At 38.7% G+C, this 20,631-nt stretch overlaps 1 protein-coding gene across 2 annotated transcripts in view; it reads right to left on the bottom strand.

Annotated features, from left to right (window-relative positions):
• Window positions 1–20,631, bottom strand: part of prkcbb (protein kinase C, beta b) — a 100,878-nt gene that overhangs the window by 46,482 nt on the left and 33,765 nt on the right. For both annotated transcript variants that reach the window (XM_067615753.1, XM_067615751.1), the window contains exons 4-7: window positions 11,390–11,501; window positions 9,538–9,666; window positions 2,352–2,508; window positions 1,478–1,612 (exon numbers count right to left, since the gene is read on the bottom strand). In XM_067615753.1, the coding sequence (XP_067471854.1) occupies window positions 1,478–1,612; window positions 2,352–2,508; window positions 9,538–9,666; window positions 11,390–11,501 (533 nt within the window). The remainder of the gene's footprint in view (window positions 1–1,477; window positions 1,613–2,351; window positions 2,509–9,537; window positions 9,667–11,389; window positions 11,502–20,631) is intronic.

Here is a 20,631-nt window from a genome sequence, read left to right as displayed (position 1 = left end):
AGGCTGAAAAACCAAAACAATGAGCTAAAAGATGCTACAAAACTCTATCAAGCTGAGGGAAACTGCAGAGATGATAATTTTCCATTTGTCTGTCACTACCAGCGACTCCTTTCACACTACATGTAGTTATTTGATTCATTGTTAATGTAAAAAATATTGATTACAGCTGCTTTAAAGACAACTGTGAGTATTGGTTTTGAAGGCTTTGCACAGTGGACATGTCTTAAGGAATTAAACTCAGTGCAGAGGTTGCAGAGCTTCTATTAGACAGATGATGTATTTATCAGGTAACAATTAAATCTGCTGCTGATTGTTCAGATAAATTATCCTCATATTGTAATAAACTCCTAGCAATATTGTGTTTGGATGATGATTTGTATTAACCACTTAAAGGTGCAGTGTGTAGGATTTAGTGGCATCTAGTGTTGAGGTTGCAGATTGCAACAAACTGAAAACCCCCCGCCCCCCCTTCCCTTCCAAGTTTGTAGGAGAACCTATGGTGGCCGCAAAACTTGTGAAATGCAAAAGGCCATCTCTAAAGGCAGTGTTTGGTTTGTCCTTTCTAGGCTACTGTAGAAAAATGGCAGTGCAACATGGTTGGCTATGTGGAAGACGACCCGTTCCCTATGCCCTAAAGGGCTCATTCTAAGGTAATGAAAACACTACGATTCTTATTTTCAGGTGATTATACACTGATTACAACATACTTACGAATATTATATTCCATTTCTGCCAAGTCTGTTCCGCTAGATGCCACTAAACTCTACACACTGCACCTTTAATCTCATCTGACAACAACTCATGTTAAATGCGATCTATAACAGAATAAGTCTTGTAATAAAGTCATAATCTTTTTATTTTTCACATTGTATGAAAGGGTAAGCTTTCACTCGAGGATTTCCATTTATACACAGAGGAGAGAGATTATGTCACAGGTTCAACTCTTTTGCTTCTTCTTCTTTAAACATCAGGTATTATGTTAATGTCACTCTTACTCTGTTCTTCCCCCTGGCTGGTGGAGGCTTTGGAGCAGTACATGGATGGAGTAGAGGGAAACAAACACTTGCACAGGTTCTTTACTCTGAATATCAGGTTTTTAATGGCATCTCTCCACCTCCACCAATCCACCTCAAACGCTGGCATCTCATTAAAAGCCCTGACAGGGCAGTGTCAGCAAAAAGAAAGGAAGAGAGGAAGATAGAAAGATACAGAGACTGAGCTAGAGAGAGAAAGAGAGAGAGACAGAGGGAGGGGGGTAGAGAGATAAAGAAGCAGAGATAAAGAGACGGGGTAGAGATGCTTGGCACTGAGTATCACCAGAATAAAAAGAGGAGCTCCAACTAAAGTATTTCTCCTACAGTGCAGTAATGAACAAGGTCACCTTCACTCTCCCTCCTCCTCTACCTGTGCTGTTTCTCTGCCTCATGTCTCTCCAACCCCTCTTCCATTCATCCCTCCATCCCTCCTTTCATCTTACCATCCATCCACTCCTAGTTTCTGGAGCTCCGAGATGCCAAAGGACAGCGATCCCATGAAGTCATTGCGGCTGGTCAGGTCCCAATCCCACACCTCCACTGACAGACGGCGGTCCTTATCATACTCCTTCAGGTGGCTGGGAGAGAAAATGAGGAAAATCAACAATTGGATGGTGGTTGAGAGTGATATCTGTAGGTGATATTTGTTATATTTTAACCCTCTCCTATTGAAACCATTTTAACTTTTAAAGCCACGTCAGAGCAGTCTTGGATTTATCATTTCCATTTTTGTCCTTCCATAACAATTTATGGCCCCCAAGAGCACCTAACAGGCAATCAAACCCATTTAATTGACCAAATGCAAGACATATATAGCAATAGCTATCTGGATATCTTCCCACATAGCCTGAATGATGTTACATTCAGGTTGCATTCACATCACACATGTTTGAAGGAAAGCCCTTCTATTCTCTGGTTGCACTGAACATCTGCTTGAACCAAAATACTTGGAAATTCAAGTCTCCTTCCACGCAAACTGTGATGACGCTTATTAAGAATCTAATTGGAGCCAACTGCAGTAAACAACCCCAAAAGCAAGGTTTTATGAATATAAGGAGCCAGATGTTTTTATCTGAGCGCCAGCGGTTACACATGCTTGGAAAGCCAAGCATAATGTGATGCTCTTAAAACACTGCGCTGAGCGAGAGAGGGAGAGAGAGAGGAACAGGGGCACCAAAGATGAAAGAGAAGAAACAGAGATAAAATTGGGAAAGACTGATGGAAGGAGAAGAGAGGAAAGATAGAGACAGAAGAAAAACAGCCTTCAGTGATAAATAAAAATAAAAAACAACCAAACATGGTCTAAATAGGTCTTACAATTTAAAGGTTTCATTCCAGGTGGGGTTGAGGCAGCACTTAATGGTCTTGGTCTTCTGTTTGCTCTCGCTGCGGGGATCTGGAATCAGTTTAAGCTTCACGTAGGGGTCTGACAGACCGTTGGGGTCCATAGGAACCAGATTCCTGGCCTCTTTGACTGGAGGGAGAAAGTAGGAAGAACGGAAAGAAAGAAGGAAGGATATAGGAAAAGAGAGGGAGAGGGTGAAGGATGGAAGAAAGATATTGAGATAAAGAGACAACATAATTCCACATAAGAATCAGTTACAATACATGTTGCAGACAGAAATGGGAAATAGTTTGCATGTGTACGCTGACTTTTGGGATCAGCAGTGAAAATGGCTTAAAAACTCACAATTTCTATGAGACAAAATGATTTTCTGAAAGCAAACCAAATAAACAAATCATTAATTGATTTACCTTACAATATTATTGTCGCATATAAAAGTAACCAAACTTAACAAACGCCATCTTCAAAAAATGAATGAAATGATAAAGATGTAATTTTTTTTACATTAACTGCACACACTTTGACTGCAGTTTGGTTGCTTTGTAGAACATTGTCTTCAAGGGTAACACCTGCTGCTGCCTTCATATTTATAGTGCTGAATTTCCACACTTTATTGCTCTGAACCTCGTGGACAACAATATTATTTTCCTAATTGGAAAAACTAGTAGGGACTCTCCTCTCCATTTGGTGAGCCATTTTCCTTAAAAGCAAAAAACATCACGATTAATCACCACACTCTTCTATTTATATTCTACTCTACGTGACCCTTTTGCACATGCTGTTGGTATGCATGAATGAAAACAGCAGTTCTCTCATTGTACTTGTGTGCCCTGAATTTGCAAGGTACTTCCTGTCTGTAATCTAATTAATGACAAAACTCTCCACTGAAACCAACAAATTGAATTAGACACAGTAAACTTGAGGCAAACACACACACACAAACACACCAAAACCCTTAAAGTTGTATTGGGGGTTAAAGCCTTGGGGTTGCCAGATCTGTCTGTAATGACCATGTAGACAGATGAAGGTTGCCAGTTCCGACACTAATCCTTCTTTTGTGGCTGTCTGTTATTGGGCTGTAATTGTATTCCAGTGGCATAAAATCCCCTGTGATTGGGTTTTTTAGTGTGTGTTAGTGTGTGTGTGTGCAATTACTGTTGCCGGTCAAGTTGTGAGGTCACATCCAATTACCAGAAGCAGGGCTGGTGCTGTTGTGTCTTAGGCAGCTCGCTAGGGAAGCACTCAAGAACACACATAAGCACACACATAAGCACACACACACACACACACACACACACACACACACATGCAAGAACCTCTCCCGCCCCCCATACACACACACAGCACAAAATAACTAGCCAATATACCTCAGTTGTGTATTTAATGTAGCCGTCTGTGGAAATGACAGGCAGAAGAATGGCAGAGAAAACTATGTTGCTATATTACTTGTATACTATGGGTCGTGGCACATTACATAACAACACTAAGAGTCTACAGTCATGCTAGCAGCTCTGTGAGGCTGTACTTAAGCTAAAAGCTAAATGCTAATGCCAGTATGGAAACATGTTCACAATTGATAATGTTAGCATGTCTAAGTTTAACAGGTATAATGTTTACCATCTTAGTATTGCAAGTTAGCATGCTAACATTTGCTAACATTTATTGAGATATTGAAATAAAAACCAAAAAAGTCAAACTCATGGTGGGGCAAGAGGAAAAGTCAATGGATGACCAACGTCAGTAAGACTCATCAGCTGGGAACCAGCTGTACAGAATTTGTACAGAACGTCTGTACAAAATTTTGTGCCAATCCATCAAGTAGATGTTATGAGTCATGAGAATTTATCATCTAGGAAAAGCCTGTACCAAATTTCACAGCAATATATCCAATACTTGTTGAGATTCAGAATGAAGAGGCTGACATTACCATCCCTAGAGCCACACTGATAGCATGGCTAAAATAGATTGTGAGGGGAGCAGGTGAAACATTTTAATTTCCAATCCTTCTTCCTTGAATACTCAACAGAGAATGCAGGATTGGACAACTCCTGTGCAGGAGTTTGGATCTGTGCACTGTGTGTGTGAGACCAACTCACTGTTTCAAGTTGGTGCCTCTCAACCTCAGACACCAGCTCAGGCTTCACCCCAGGAGAGAGGCGACATTCCTTTTTTATTACCTCTTAAGGACACTTAAAATCAGATTTGACCCTGCCCACTGCCACAGATCATGACAAATGTAGAAACCTAAAAGTATGTCTGGGCCATAGCAAGTGTTGTTCCTCAGTAACCACTGAAAAAACTAAAGCACACTTTTACGATAACAGTTAACATGCAGCATCCTCCAAACTAGGACTGAAAGGAGAGCTTCCCAGCAAGCTCGCAGTGTGAGAAAACCTCAAGATGTCAGAGAAATTAGGTTTTCATGCTGTTAAGATGCAATGCTACGCTAAGCTCCAAGAGGTTAACCACAGCACAGACCCTACGGCCAGCATTAAACCCTCAGCGGAGCAGGTCAATAAATATTAGATGATGCCTGTTAAAGTGACCATCAAATGCTGGTTGAGGGGAGATATAAAGAGGATAGCATGCCAAATAGTCTCATAGGACACTTACAGCAAATAGATAAGGGTGTGTGTGTGTGTGTGTGTTTGTTTATGTCTGAGTGAATGTGTATTGTACATGTGACTGTGTATGCATGTGTGAAATTCTTGCTTGCATACAGTATGTGCTAATTGCAAGAGCATGTATGAGTCTGTATAGAGATGTGTGTGTGTGTGTGTGTGTGTGAGAGAGAGAGAGAGAGAGAGAGAGAGAGACAGATAACATGTGTATTTGAGTCTACAGGGAGGGCGAGTGGAGATAAGAGTGCAGTAACAGCAGAATACTGTATGTGCACAGCTGCGTGGGTGTTGGCAGTGCACCTTTTCCCATGAGAAACAGCCTCATCAGAGTCTTAGTTGGATTCTTATGGTCTGTCCAACTTCTACTTGCCTTCACATGTGATCAAAAACTACCAAAGTCATAGATAATTCCTCTTGGGGAGGTGAAACAAGTGGTTGATTTGAATTATTGTAGAACATTTATGTATTCAGTTTTGCTTGTCTGGACAGGTATAATTAGACAGTTGTTGACCTGATGCAAATGTTAGCTGCAGTATGTCCACATGTGTTAACTAATGCCAAAGAGGATCATTTAGGTGCATAATCCATTACATTATCTTTCACAAAAGTTTGTTTAGTGAAATAAATAATCTTTCCCCACTATGGTTTAGACCAAAGAAAATGAATGATTGATGTGATTCACACCCCTAGCTGAGTGTGATCTCAATCATTTGAAGAGACACACCCGCTAATTTATCTAAGCTACTAAGAAATTACAGGCGCATAATTTGTTATTCATTTCTAAAACATGATCTGTGGCCAATTTTGATTTCTATTCAGGAATCTGCCAGTGATTCTGTGGTTTTTTCTGCCACCATATGGAAATTTTGGGTAAACAAGAGCCTGAGGAGCAGTGTGAAGCCTGTGTTCAGCTTTTAGGCAGAGGAAATGTCTTAAACTACAACTCCATCCCTGCCTGGCTATTTTGATGTGCAAGATGATGATGTACCAGCTGCTCTTGAATCTTTGGATTATTTAATTTGAATGATAAAAAGTCAAAAATCAAAACCCCAATTATAGGATCAAATCTGTATCATGAGCAAAGGGTAAATTATACTAGTTTGAGCATGACATTAGATTGAAATAAAAATGTCTGAAACATTATGCTCACTTGTCGTCAAAGTCTTCTACTGTGAGTGCAGTGTCCTTCAAACTATTAAGTGACTTTGAGTGTATTTACGAGACGTTGGTGGTGCTGGCATTAATGAAAGGGTTAGGTGTCTGCATTCCCAACAAGACTGTCTAGAATGTATCAAGTCTCTAAGGAAAACACTAAGATTTTAAGTTTTTGGTGCCCAGTGAAACCACAATTGATTTAACATCAAATTTTCACATCAGTTTTGATTGTACATAAAATCAATGGAACTGTTATTTATCATCTTCTTGAAGGCATATATTTTGAACTCTGCTTTTGGCCCAAAACACCCAATCATCATGAGTGCAAAACCAAAGGAAGTGGGCAACTTTCAAAGCCTCATTCCCACTGTATTTTTCCTGCTGGAACGTCCTTGAACCAAACGCTGACTCCCCTCAATCTCCATGGGTGCTGTTCTGCCACTGACCCTGAGCTCTGATCTCCCTGTGAAGGGGGAGGGAGGGAAGTGACTTAAAAATGATCAATAAATTGTCACTTTACACCCATGTCAATTGCTTTGATTAAATCCACAACCAGAGTTCACAGCACAAATGCATTTCTCAACGTAGCAGCCATTTCCACCGGCTTCTGCTATGTTTAGCCATACAATCATTCCTAGTGGCTTTACAGTTCATTCTCAATGGTGCATTTTTTTTCTCTACCTCGCTGCAATGAGGGAGCAAGCTGCTGGTGGCTACACACTGACCCCTGTGGACAAAAATAAGTACTGCACCCCCTGCTGCCTCTTATTAGCTGCAGCTATCACAAAATAGGAGAATAAACTGCACAAAAAATTCTACCTGTACTTTAAATTTAAGTGTACTAGTGTTGAATATACAATCCTTGCAAGTGGTGACAATAATATTCTGAGACCGACTGATATCTCTCACAGAGATGAGAATAAAATGTATAAAACAAAATTATTAGCTGCTGATTTTCCTTCACAGTTTGACCATTAAACTCTATTTTGTGTATTCTGTTCTTTTAGCCTGGCTCAGCCTTTACTGCTGTCCTATAGCAGTCTGTGTGTGATAAGTCTGCTGTCTTATCATTTCCCACAGTAAATCCCAGCTAATGATCAGGTCTACAAGCGTGGGAATCAACAAGAGAGAAGAGAGAGTAAGAGAGAATAAGCAAGTAATAGAAAAAGGTATGAATCCCGATGAAAGACCACGCAGGGAAAATACTTTCATATGCAGAAATAGACACATGCAATATTTGTATAAGACGTAGGATGTTTAACAAGTTGCACTGCCATTTTAGCATTATTTAGTGGAGACGTATATTTTCGCTGTATGAACAGATCCAGTACATTGATTACATATGCTGCTGTGTAATCCAATTAATCCTTTTTCTTTCTTTCTTTTTTAAAGCAGAACTAAAAATAATAACAGATATCTCACAAGTGAAATATCTAAAATTTAGGCAGTCTTATTTCTGCAAAAAGTTTATTTAGTTGATTCTATATCAAGAAAGTTTTCAGTTTAAGGCACAGCTGTAACTGAGCTGCCTGCACTAAGCAAAAATAATGTAAGCCTCTGCTGCCACCTGGAGGTAAGACAAGACACTACAAAGAGTAACAACAGGGTGGTGACACTGCTCTCTACCATTTTCCATTTATCAGTTAAATAAAACATGAGAAAGGTCAGCGAATTCCCATCAGGACAAAGGTGAGGCTGAATTCAACCTATCCTCTTGAAATGAGACTTGTTCAGTACAGATAAATAGAGAAAATTGTAATAAATAAATACAGAAGAAGAAGTACAGAAGTACAATAAACATTAAATAGAAAAATATGAAACATATATAATAAATATATCATAATATAATATAATATCCAGCCTTGCTCAATCTTCTTCTTCTTCTTTGAGTATTATGGCGGTTGGCATTCATAAGTGTTGCATGACCGCCAGCTGCTGGACTGTCCCTTGCCCCATCTATTCCATCATTGCCATGGCATGTGTGAAAAGGTGCAGGATGGAAATGTTCCTGAATATAGCTGCATGTGTGAATAGTGAAAATCACTAGCGGTGCCCGGAAGGTCATCCCAGTAATTTACTAGGAACTATGTGTGAAAGAGGCTATAGAAGAAACGGACTACACTCACAGTATCCTCAATACACCAGAATGCAAAGCAGAAGGTGAACAGCAAGAACTCACAATCACTTTTTCTGAGTTTACACTTACAACCCACAGATGCCCATCATCTTTGGCTGAAAGCAACCGCTCTGAAGATTACTGAAAGACGTATGAAATGTAGGAAATCCTCCATTACTAAATCAACTGACCACACTTAAATAATGTAATTCTGAGACCAAGTTCAAGTATCACACACTGTATGAAGCAGATTGAAGGAAAAATAATTGACACTTTCATCCCAAAATATCTACCAGTGTGATTTTTTTTCTTTGATTACCTTGACAGCAGCTTCTTGACCACCTTGACTACCAAAATCGTTATTTGACATGAGGCTAAAGTCCAGTGAAGCAACACTTTTAGCACACAGGCAAAATTAATCACACACTTTTAAGAGAAAGCCTTGGAGTTTGAAAGAAAGTGAAAATGATCGGTTGTTCTTACAAATAAAAGAGGACGAATCCTGTGCTGCCATCCTGGGTTTTTGTTTTACTAAAAGCTGTTACTAAAAGCTGTTTGTGACTGCTCAATGATGCCTCTTTTCCGTCATCACCCCACCAGTGAATTAATCTGGCTCCTTTCTTTCTCTTGCTGATTGGACACACATTCAGTCTTGAGAAGCCATAGAAATAATCTCATTTGGAGGAAAATATATCCCACACTTCATATTTGTGTCAATTTTAAGGCCAAATGCTTGACAAATTGCTACAAAATGACAAGGAAGATGTGTAACACACCTGCAGTCTGTGTCTTTGTCTGTGTCTATCTTAAGTTACTACAGCTTTTACTTAAGATTTTCTATATGCTATGTGTTGTGCTGTGGTTGGAGCATCAGTGTAATACATACATTATACTTGGACCTTGTTAAATCACTTAACAACATCATCATTACAAAAATTTACAGTAGTTTCTACAAACTATACTATGTCCATTTACGTATTGACACAATACACTCGTCCGTAATCACAGTGTTTGATCAGCACGTTGATACAGACAGATAATAATCAAGTAGGAATTCCTCATACATTAGTTTGAAGTAATAAAATCCTGCTAATGGATCCAGCTGAAACTTTAATGATTTTTGTGTCTGATCTCATATTCAGCTTCTTCACCTCTGTAGGCCTACCAATAGAGGGAGACAGATGACTGGTATATGTTCTCCTCTGCAACATCACCTAGCTTGACTACCTGAATGTGTGTGTGTGTGTGTCTCTTACATATACTTACTAGTAACAGTGAGCACATTAGTCTTGATCTCAGCAGAGATCTTGATGCGGCCTCTCCTCTCAGTGTGGTCTGTCCCACACAGACTCGGCACATTGGCCACACAGCGCTTATGGATGTTCATCATACAGTCTGGAAAACACAGACACACACATATTTGTTAAGTTGTTTAAAGGTATTAAAGGTATATATTCTAAAAATCTAAGTAAAGCGCTGCAATGTGAGAACAGTCATTAGAGCAAACACCAATAAAATCAGAAATGGACTTTCACTGTCAGCATTCATGGGACAATAGAGATGACACTAGAGCTAGGCTATGTGATGATGCAGTAAATGGACCAGGGGTTGCCTCCTTCCCTGCTCAGAGATTTGCAGAGATGTGGGTAAAAGAGGGGCGACATGCCACAGATGACCCCTCCACAGGAAAGCATAAAAAGAAGACAGAAGTCTGTCATCAAAGCAGACTGTAGACTGCAGACTGTTTCTTAGTCTGACAAGTAGGCATCTATCAATCTATAGGCATTTATTTTATGGTGACATCATGTTGTGCTATTGCATGTTGTGATTATTTTCTATTCAATATTGAAGTTTGCTGCGCATAGAGCAGAATTAAACATTGACTTGCAAGAATGAAATTAAGGGGTGAATTCACAAAAGGATTGTGTGGCTTTTGCGGCTGCTAAACCTGCGCAAATGAGACAAAAAGAAACCCTGTAATTAAAAAAAAGCACCCACAAAAGGGTGAAATGCACTCCAAACTGTGCTGCCAAGCAAAAGGCGTCTCGGTGCTACTTTGCTATTTGCATGTATGTAAATGAGATAATATGGATACATTTGGCACAAAATTGGCCCCTTTCTATGCAAATGAGCCTCATTGCAAAACAGTCTAATTCACAAAGACAGCGCTAATAGCCACACGCTGTTAGAGTGAAATTATTAGCGTCTTCAGAGAGTTGGTGGTAACTGAAGTACACTCTCTCTCTCTCTCTCTCTTTCTGTCTCTCTCTCTTCAAATCTTCAAGCTTGTGAGACACTGAATGATATTGAATTTATATTAATACTGAATGATATCAAGGATGAAATCTTCAAGTGGGTCAATTAGATGAAAAACAAGGGCAAATTGCACTCAGCTTCAAAACTTTATGGGCGTATTTGCACTGTCATGTCATTAGTGCAATATCTTCTGTGAGTCGGACCTCAAGACAGAGCAGATAACGGTTGCAAATGATGAGCAATTCATGGTGCCATCAGGGGCCACAATCCATTCTTTGTGAATTCACCGCTGTATTGGCACGTCTGGCTGAGTGGCACTATCCACAGTACTGAAAGGAGTGTTGGGGGATTTAATTCTGGCATGTTAAATTTAACCTTTTGTATTGTTGTATATGATCACATCTCCTATGTGACGCTACGCTACACCACGCTACTTGATGAACTAAATTTTAAAATGGATTAAAATATTCCTACAAATGCAGTGGTGAAGTTCAAGTTTTGTAATTGTTTTTATTAAGGTTCATAATTATTTTATAAATGGTACTGTAACAGCTGCAAGAAATAGTCTAATATGCTCCATAGTCTATATAGGCCAACTGTGCTTCTGATTTATTTTCATGAATAAAAATGTTTCAGAAACATCCTCTGATTTTCCACAAATGGCCCCCTGCTTGTAAGGATGTAAACCAACACTTTTTTTAGGATGTATGTTGTGTTAATACATTGGTTATACAGTTATAACTGATAAAAATAATATAAAAATGTAAATGGACAGTAAAAAGCAGCATGTACTGCATGTTCTAATGGCAACATAATCAAACCTGAAGCATTAGACATGAGTGGATATATTTAGAGTACATACGGTCACATCTCATGCCCTGGTGTATGAGGCCGTAGAGCAGAGAGCCACAGTGGTCGCAGAAAGTCGGGCTGGAGTAGGTGTGGATCTTAAACTTATGCTTTGCTCTCGGGTCCTGGAGAGAGAGAGAGAGAGAGAGGGAGAGAGAGGGAGGGAGTGGGGGGGTTGTACAATGAATCATTCAAATCTACATTCAGACACATCTCCTGTCTTCCTCTCCTCAGTGCATTTGATGAGAGGTAGACATCATTCAGAATAACTCAGTGAACATGTAACTTGCGGTAACAATATTGAAAGCAAAGGTTAGTGTAACATGTTGCCCTTTTTCGAAATGTGCATCATCGTATCTATTAAAATAAATAATGAATTAATTCATATCTGTTGGACATACATATTATATATTCCCTGCTCTTTCATCTCTTTGATTTTCCTCCATATTCCTCTTTCACCACCACACATACAGTACTTCTCTTTACAGCTGCAATAATTAGTTGATTAATCGATTAGCTGATTGACAGAAAACTAATCAGCAACTACTCTGATAACTGATTTACTGTTTTAAGTCTAATTGCAGCTTCTCAAATGTGACTATTTTATGGTTTCTTTAGTCAATTAATTGAGAAAATAATGGATAATGAATATAATTGTTAGCTGCAGGAGTACCTCTCTCATTTTCCACTTACTTTCAACCTTTCACCTCTGTGCACATTTTGTTTATGAACAATGTAGCATTTATAATTCAGTCCTGTGCCCTATGTGTATGCTGCATGCTCTTTGTGTAATCTGATCAGATAAATTTTCATCAGTGTTCTTGCTGACGTCAATTTACAGAGACCACAAAGGCAGCTACATGCATGACGTGTGTGTGTGTGTGTGTGTGTGTGTGTGTGTGTGTGTGTGTGCGTGTCATGATATCTGATAGAACAAAGAGAGCGAGCTCTGTATGGAGCTAGCCTTCCATGAAGTTTGTTAAAAACCATCTTCTTAGTGTAAAACAAGAACACAGATAGTTCATATCAGTCTGTCACACACAAACTCACACAGTTGACTGCTCTCTACAGTAAAAGTTCAGGCCTCATCAATAATCCTGTTGACATGCAACTGAGCATTACACCCTTTGCATCTTACAGACTAAAAATATTATTAGTATTTTCAACTTTGATTCATGTTTTTTTTTTTTCCTTCTTCCTTTTACGTATTTCCGACAACAGGTAACTCAGGCATCATTTCCTCTTTCATGAACATTCATAACGAAAGCGTAACTGGCACAGAAACAAAGTCTATTTCTGTTAAATGTGTGGTGTGTGTTCATGTGTGTGTGAGACACCTGCAACCATGGCTCAGTGGTCATACACAGCAGCATCTAAGCACTGTGGTTTCAGTGGGTGACATTCACATTAAGTCTCACACACACACACACACACACACTGCAACATGAACCCACGGACGGTGAGAACATCCAATCCACCACTTGAGAGAGATCCAGGTTGTGTGGTGAACCGGAGCTACTTCAGTGTAAGAGTTTAAATATCTCTTCTATGCGGATCCATCACAGTTACAGACTATGTCTTGCTTACAGTATGAATCATATGTGGATGATCACCTCATGTAAGGTGCCAAATACAAAACTGCTTCTTGAAAAACGAAACATTTTGCATATAAACAGAATCAGGCACTAAATCAGGTACCTGCTACTGCTACGGTATATAAGTATGTGTACGCAGTGTACTTTGACGTGTGTGTGTTCACGTCTTTTTGTCTCATGAGCCAGAAAGCTGATTGATTTCTTCCTCTCCTGCACACCTGTCCTGGAAAATAATGTTTAATTTAGGCTGCCACTGCCTGAATTATACCCAGCTTCCCCAAGGTTTCTTTAGAAGTGTGTGTGCTTGTTAAGCCTAAATGATTGTGCGAGCGCCTGTGATTGCTTGTGCGTAGGTGTGTGGGTTTCTTCATTCGTGCATCTGTGTGTGTGTTTGTTTCTCTGCTGGTTCTCGTTTTTCTCAAGGACAAGACCACCTCCTGCTCGTTTTTGTTCTCCTGAAAAACAAGTGAACATTGTGCCGCTGAAGCTCCAGTGACGAGCAACAGCAGACAAGGAGTGATATGAGGGCTGATGAAAGGAGGGTGCCAGCTTCTTTATGAACACTAACCATAAAATGCATCCGCCTTGAAAATTCAAGGATTGATCAGAAACAAAGAAGCAGAAAAAAAGGAGGCGACAAAATAATGAATGAGGACAAAAAAAGAAAACACTTTTCCTGCCTCCTTCTATTTTATGAATCAGTACATGTGATCTTTTGTTAATGGCTGATCAGTAAAATTAGAAGAATGATAGATAGCTGTGGAAATGTTGTGATGCCAACACATCTGTCAATCAGTTTTACCATGCTGTGCAAGTGTTCCACATTGGAAAGCCTTATATCCCAAATTTTTTGGCTAGTGACCTTTTAAAATGAACAAATGTCTTCTTGTGAACCCCTTATCACAGGTTTTCCTCTCAGTTTTTCTTCTAAGACTTTATTTGAAGAATTTCAGAGGTCGAGGTAAATGTTTAAGTAAAAAAGGATTTGAAAAATGACTTTCTTATTCCTTTAATCATCACTGTTAAAAGCTCTCATATAATTTCTGGCTATACTTCAATCTTAAAAACCTCATTTTCTTTAAATGAGTGAAAAAATCTACAGGTGCAGTGACAGTTTAACCAAACTATTTCAAAAATTTTCCGGAAGAAAGTGTCAGGTTGCTGCTTTACAATGACGATATACTGGACTGATTTTTTATACTTTAAACACTGAAAGTAGAAATATTCTCACGGCACTGGCAGACACTTTTACTTTAGAAGACTTTAAGGAGTTACAAGCAAAAATAACTTGGGAAGAAGGAGGAGTTTGCAGTGATCTTCAGACCCCTAAGATAAGGATCCTCAGGTTGAGAACCACCAACATTTTATTGCTGTTACAAGAAATGTGTGATGTGAGGTTTTAATGTGTAATTTTCCAAATAAGAACAACTAGAAAACCTGAAGTGATACATTAACATGTAACAACTGTTACAATGTTACACAGCAGATCAAACTTAAATTGTCAATAAAAAAATCAGCTTTGGAGCGAGTGCATCTGATATGAATCAGTTCTTTGACACAGCATGATCACTAAAGATAAGACGGGGACTTATCACCTTAGCAGCATAACTGTGAGCTCCACAATCACTTTCTTCTATAGGACTATTTAATAACACAATAATGTGATGTAATGTTGGCTCCTGAAAGGTGCTACATAAGTTTACTTACTAACAATGTTGTTTTTTATGATTTCACACGCTGGTTTGTGTTCACTTGACATCTTCTTTTACTGCCTGCGTGGTGCCAACATTTGCAACAGTTTTAGCCTCGTTTCACTTGATTTTAGTCACCGGGACCCCACTAATTAAAAGCAGATGGTATAGTGTGGAGCTCCTGCACAAATGAGTGTATTGCATGGCATATGTTGTGTTACTGAGTGTCTAAACTGAAAGCCTGCTCACAACATCAGCACACGATGCCAGAAAAGTCATTACCCATCAGTCAATGCTACAGTAAGACACACACTGTTTTGACTGTTCATTCAGTCATTGTGCTTTCTCTCACGCTCCGCTTTTCTTTTGTTTTGGTTTAACATTCTGCTATCTGTTATTTTCCCTGCCAATAACATCAATCAACTCCCCCCACACACAAAGACACACACACACACACACACACATCCTCATGTCATGTCATTCCTGATGCTTTATGACAGGCAGCCTGACAGGCAGGTTCACAGCAGACAACACAGAGTGACTGACATAAAAACTATTTAGACTTTTTTTTCTTTATTGATTTTGTCTTCATAGCCCTTCTCCAGTTAGTATTTACTGACTTTCTGACATTTCTACAGTGGCAGCCATCAAATAGTTTCCCACATCACTCATCTACTGTACAGAGCTTATCATACAAGTGGTGTGTCTCAAATAAGCAGGTGCTTCTAAATGTAGTTAAACTCATAATCTATTATTTAAAAAGTGCACATACAGTAACAGGCTAGATGTTTATAGCATTTTGGCTTCTTATTTTTCCACTTTATCCATATAACATGTATTTCTTTCCTCATATCTTTATTGTGTCCAGTACATCCTGTCTACTGATTTCTTAAAAATCTTAAAGGAGATCAAAGGGATTATAGACAAACTGAAAAACCTACTTCTCAGAAAACCCAACAAAACAAACCCAAACAAGACAGAAAAATGTGCAACATTGCAGCAGTGCATGCAGGTCATTTCAGTTATCTGAATACATTCCCCAGGTCTCTTATATAGTAACTTAACTTTTGAACTTTTGAACTCTGAAACAATTTGTTCTTTATAATATAAAATCTTCATTATTATTTATGTATTTACGACAGAAAAAAGTGTCGCGGACACCGTCATATTTTGTCGCACAGTGTGATTTGGTAGCATCACTAACATTACCATGGAGATTGTAGTTTTCACTGAACTTCCTCATTGATATTTTGGTCTGTAACTTTAGATAACTTAGCATCTGGTTACCATGGAGACAACTGAAACCTTTCGCCGAAGCATAAATTGAAAACGTCGCACGACTATTTATTTTCTCTTGAGCAACTCTTATCAAAAGTGTGGAGCGACCTACTATAAATTAGCCTTAAATAATGCTTGCTAAAAATTACATTACACACTAACATTCCTAATATTCCTCATAGCATAAAGTTAGTCAATGTGTTGCTTTTTCAAAAAGTCTTTATTTCATTAAGAAATGTAGATGCCAAAGTACTTAAACTCTCCAAAGAAGCATTTCTTTTCAAATTATATTCAAAAGTCTTTCTTCTCATTCTATTTCAATAACATACTGCACATAAGGAACAAAGTAAAATGTAATATTCCAGAGGCTACATCACTGCTTTTTCCATCCTGATCAATAAAACAAATGCTCTGTCATTGTGCTTTTCCTGAAATAAGCAAATAAAAAACTCCCACACTGCAGGGCTCCACTTATTTATTGCATTATTGTGTTTATCCCCCTCAAACTTTTAGTTCTTCCTCTGGGAACGTTTAAATGTTTGTGTTTGAGATGCTATCTAAAGGCTTTCTTGTTGATTGGGGAGAGCAATCATTCTTGGAAAAGAGAGGACTAATGGCATCGCAAGCACAGCGGAGAATTAAAGAGTGTTAAAAAGTGACAAAACAAGGGACGGAAGAGATGGCCGGGGATGGTGGTTTCAATTTCACACCCTGAATATAATTCCTCTCCTCCTCCCCCCCCTCCATATGCTAATTGTGGTCTCTCCATCTCTTCGTCAGCCCTCCTCCTCTCTCAAAGGTTACCTTGTGGATTTTTAACCATCTGGTCACACGTACTGTTAAATATATCATCGTATCTGAATATTCAACTTTTGCTCATACTGTATTTATGTGCTACTGTATGTGAAAATACAATTTTAGTTGTTTCAGCATGCAAAGAGAAAGGAATTCCATGACAAAGAGGCACACCTGTAGCCCCAGACATTACACTGTGTCTCTAATAGTACCTTTTAACATTAACATATGTCTATTTATGATAAAATCCTGACAATTACCCTGCAACTGTGACTTTTATCTGCATTTCCTGAAAAGATGTTTGAAACATTTTCATGAACTTTATGGATTTGAAAGAGGAGTAATTCCTAAAAATAATTAAAAACTGTCAGTGTTGACTTATGCCATTCTAATACTACTTTGGAACAGACACAGGCTTAAAATTTATATGAGAAAAGGCATGGGAAATGAGGATTTAACAATTTTACAGAGTTCATAATCCTCCAAAAGTTCCAAAAGTTGGAGCACACACACACTCTTTGATTTGAATAGTTGGTGTAAACTGTTGAAATCACAGGAACTGGGACCAACTGTCTTAATAAGTGGCACAAACACTCCCAAGCTGTGCTCCGAAAGTAGTAATAATAAAAAAAACAAAAAAAAACACTCCATACTCTAAAATCCTATTAACGTGTGAAAAGGACTTGAGGTGATGCATCCATGCTTGAAACGAGAAATTAGATCAGCTTTGAAATGAAAGTGTGTTCAGAATGTTTCCTAAAAATGAAAAAAACATGAAATATAATGTAAAATATTTTTTTCCAGCGTGTCAATGGGAAGGTGAATATTTCAAACATGTGTAACAGTAGTGGTTAACACTGTCACTGGCTTTGAACCTGACTGGGGTCTTTCAGTGTGGAGTTTGTTCTCACCTCTGTGTCTTTGTGGGTTTCCTCTGAGTGTGTTCGTTTCCTCCCACAGTCCAAAGACATGTACGTTAGGTGAACTGTATGTTATAAATTGACCATAGCTGTATATTTGAGTCTGAAGGCTTGTTTGTATATACAGTACCAGTCAAAAGTTGATTGGTACTGTATGTTATCTCTGTGATAGACTGGTAACCTGTCCATGGTGTACCCTGCCTCTTCCATGCTGAGATACACTCTCAGCATGGAAGGGGGGTGGGGGGGGGGGGGGTTTACCATCCTGCCTCAGGTCTGTGCAGTGAACTGAACACAAAGAGAATCAATGTCTGATAATGAGTACATATGTTATGATGTGTTCATACATTATTTCTCTGTATATGGAGTGTCGTTAAATGCATGCATGCAAGAAATATGTATGAGCATATAGAAAATGTATGCAGTGAGCGTGTGTGTGTGCGCGAGAGGAGCAGGGGGAATATCTTATTAGATTTACAATAAAAAAAAAGTGTGAGTTGTGACAGTCCTCCCCCTGAAGAGGCATGACTGCACATAAAAGTGACAATGATGATGAAATTTGATAACATTAGAATAAAATCTACATTTACTGGAGCTGTTCAATTATCTTTCATGACTAAATCACATTATTGTAAGAAAAAAATTATTGTATTCAGTTTGAGTTTGTAATTTGATTTTTAAATTACTGATATTCCCTGACCTGTCCAGAAAACAAATCCCTTAAAATTTCTCTCAACAAAATATGTTACTAAATTCCATGACATTCCAGGAATTCCATGAGGGATAGAAAATAATTACAAGATCAATCTAGTCTTCTGGTCTAGTTTGTTACAGGAAAAGTTTGACATTTTGGGAAATGCACTTTTTCACTTTCATGCCGAGATATAGATGAGAAGATCGATACCACTCTTGTGTCTGTACAGTAAATATGAAGCTAACGTCAGCAGTCAGTCAGTTAGCTAAGTTTAGCATGAAGACTGGAAACAGCTAGAAATTTAGTCTCGGTGTCACCGTTGCCAGGCAAACAGGGGACTACAGGAAGTCATTTTTCCCACCAACAAATATTCTGGCACTTTACTCCCTATAAAACCACAATTTGATGTTTTTACACTTCAGTTTTTTTAAACAAAGGACATTTAACGTCTCATCTAGTGAGTTTAGAGGTGCTGGCAGGCGGATTGTGTTACCTTTGGACAGAGCCAGGCTAGCTGTTTCTAACTATTCCTTTAAGCTAGTTTTGAGCAGTGCTATCCTTGTTGATGTCGTATGTCTTAGTATCGCTACCTCTACATGCACGCACGCACGCGTGCACACACACACTCACACTCTGCGTTGTATACCATTAGCAGGCTGTGGGCCTGAAATGTAGGTTTCATTAGAGGATCTCATCCCTCGACTTCTCCCACAGGGAACCCATTCTATTAACCCAGATCTATAATTGACTTCTTCTTTTAAACATACATAGCTGACAGAGAGAGGAAAAGAGATGGGGGGATTGGCAGGAGGTAAAATGGGAGTGGTGAGTTGATTGCTGCAGAGAGTGAGAGACAATATGACTGATTCCATACAATAAATCTTTCTTTCTCTGTAGCTGCATCTATCTGTTGGCCTTCAAAAATATCTCCAGCTTTGCTGTTTCTTGATGTATGTGACCCACAAAGAAATCCCTCAACATTATCAGCTCAGAGAAATGCTCAGGGTTGGTTAATGCCTGAAGAGTCATTTTATTCTGATGTAGATGAATCCTATTATTGTACAATAAGGCTGCAGACATAATTTTTCTCATTTAGACTAGTCTTCCCATTATTGTCTCAAATAATCAATCAAGCATGTGGCCTATAAAATGTCTTAATGACAAATATAGGAAAACCAAAGATATTCAGTTTCTTATAATATAAGGCAAATAAGAGCAGCAAATGTTTAAGAAGCTGTAACCATCAAATTTTAGTTTCAAAAAGGATTCATTAATTGTCATAATTGTAAGAGCTCTACACTGACACTATTGGCTCCAAGAGTCTTTTGAGTTTGTAAACATTTGGCTATTGGTGGCAGAGCATTACTCATGATTTTGTAAATTAAATGGTGACTCAAAATCCCACAGGTTTTTGGAGGGCAGTTCCTTTACTGGACAGCGTCCTTCAGTGTACTAAAAATGTTTTACAAACCAAAAATCTGCCTCACTAATCATGTGGATATTCACTGTTATTACTACAGAAAATGCAAAGCAAGGAAGAGAAACCACCTAGCAAAGCTGAATCTTACACAGTACGACTTGGTTTTGTCGTTGTTATCAACCATTTGATGGATAAAACTGTCCTTGACACCTAAATATGTTACACTATCAAACATAAAATGACTGAAATAACTGAAAATGAAAATGTTTGTTCTCATTGTTTCAGGTTCAAAAAGCAGAGTTTGTGCAGGTGTGCGTGGGTGAGAACATTTCAAGCTGTACAAATCTGACAGCACTATTAGAAAATCTTCACCCAGGTGCTCCATAATGATACAAGGCAAAATCTGAACACTTCTATGATCAAATACTGTAATATATTTGTTTCTACAATATATATGCTGGTAATTCAGTGACCAGTGGGAAACTTTGGTTTCTACAGTGTGAGTGTCCTTGTCTTTATCTTCCATGTCCCTTGCACAATCATAAGAGCAGGCCACCTATCTTCCTGTCTCCTATATTTAAATGTGCAGCTAGTTTGGAGTGGAGCTACATTCCCACTGTGCAGGAACTGAGGTCGTAAGGCCATGAACTCATTAAGGAAATAACATGGAGGGGGTGGTGAGGCCCCGTAATTAAGAGCAGGAGCCCCCGGGGTGGAGTGGCATTTAAAAAGAGGATGTACAGAATAGAGATAGATATGGAGGGAGGGATGGTGGACAGTGAGAGAGAGAGAGAGATCTCAGAGGAAATAGATAAAATGAGATACTGTGCAGTACATAAATATGTGTTATGACATTTGATCT

The sequence above is a fragment of the Thunnus thynnus genome, chromosome 17, assembly GCF_963924715.1.
Source record: "Thunnus thynnus chromosome 17, fThuThy2.1, whole genome shotgun sequence".
Lineage (NCBI taxonomy): Eukaryota > Metazoa > Chordata > Actinopteri > Scombriformes > Scombridae > Thunnus > Thunnus thynnus.
The sequence above is the reverse complement of the archived record's forward strand: the minus strand, read 5'-3'. Positions and strand labels throughout refer to the sequence as shown.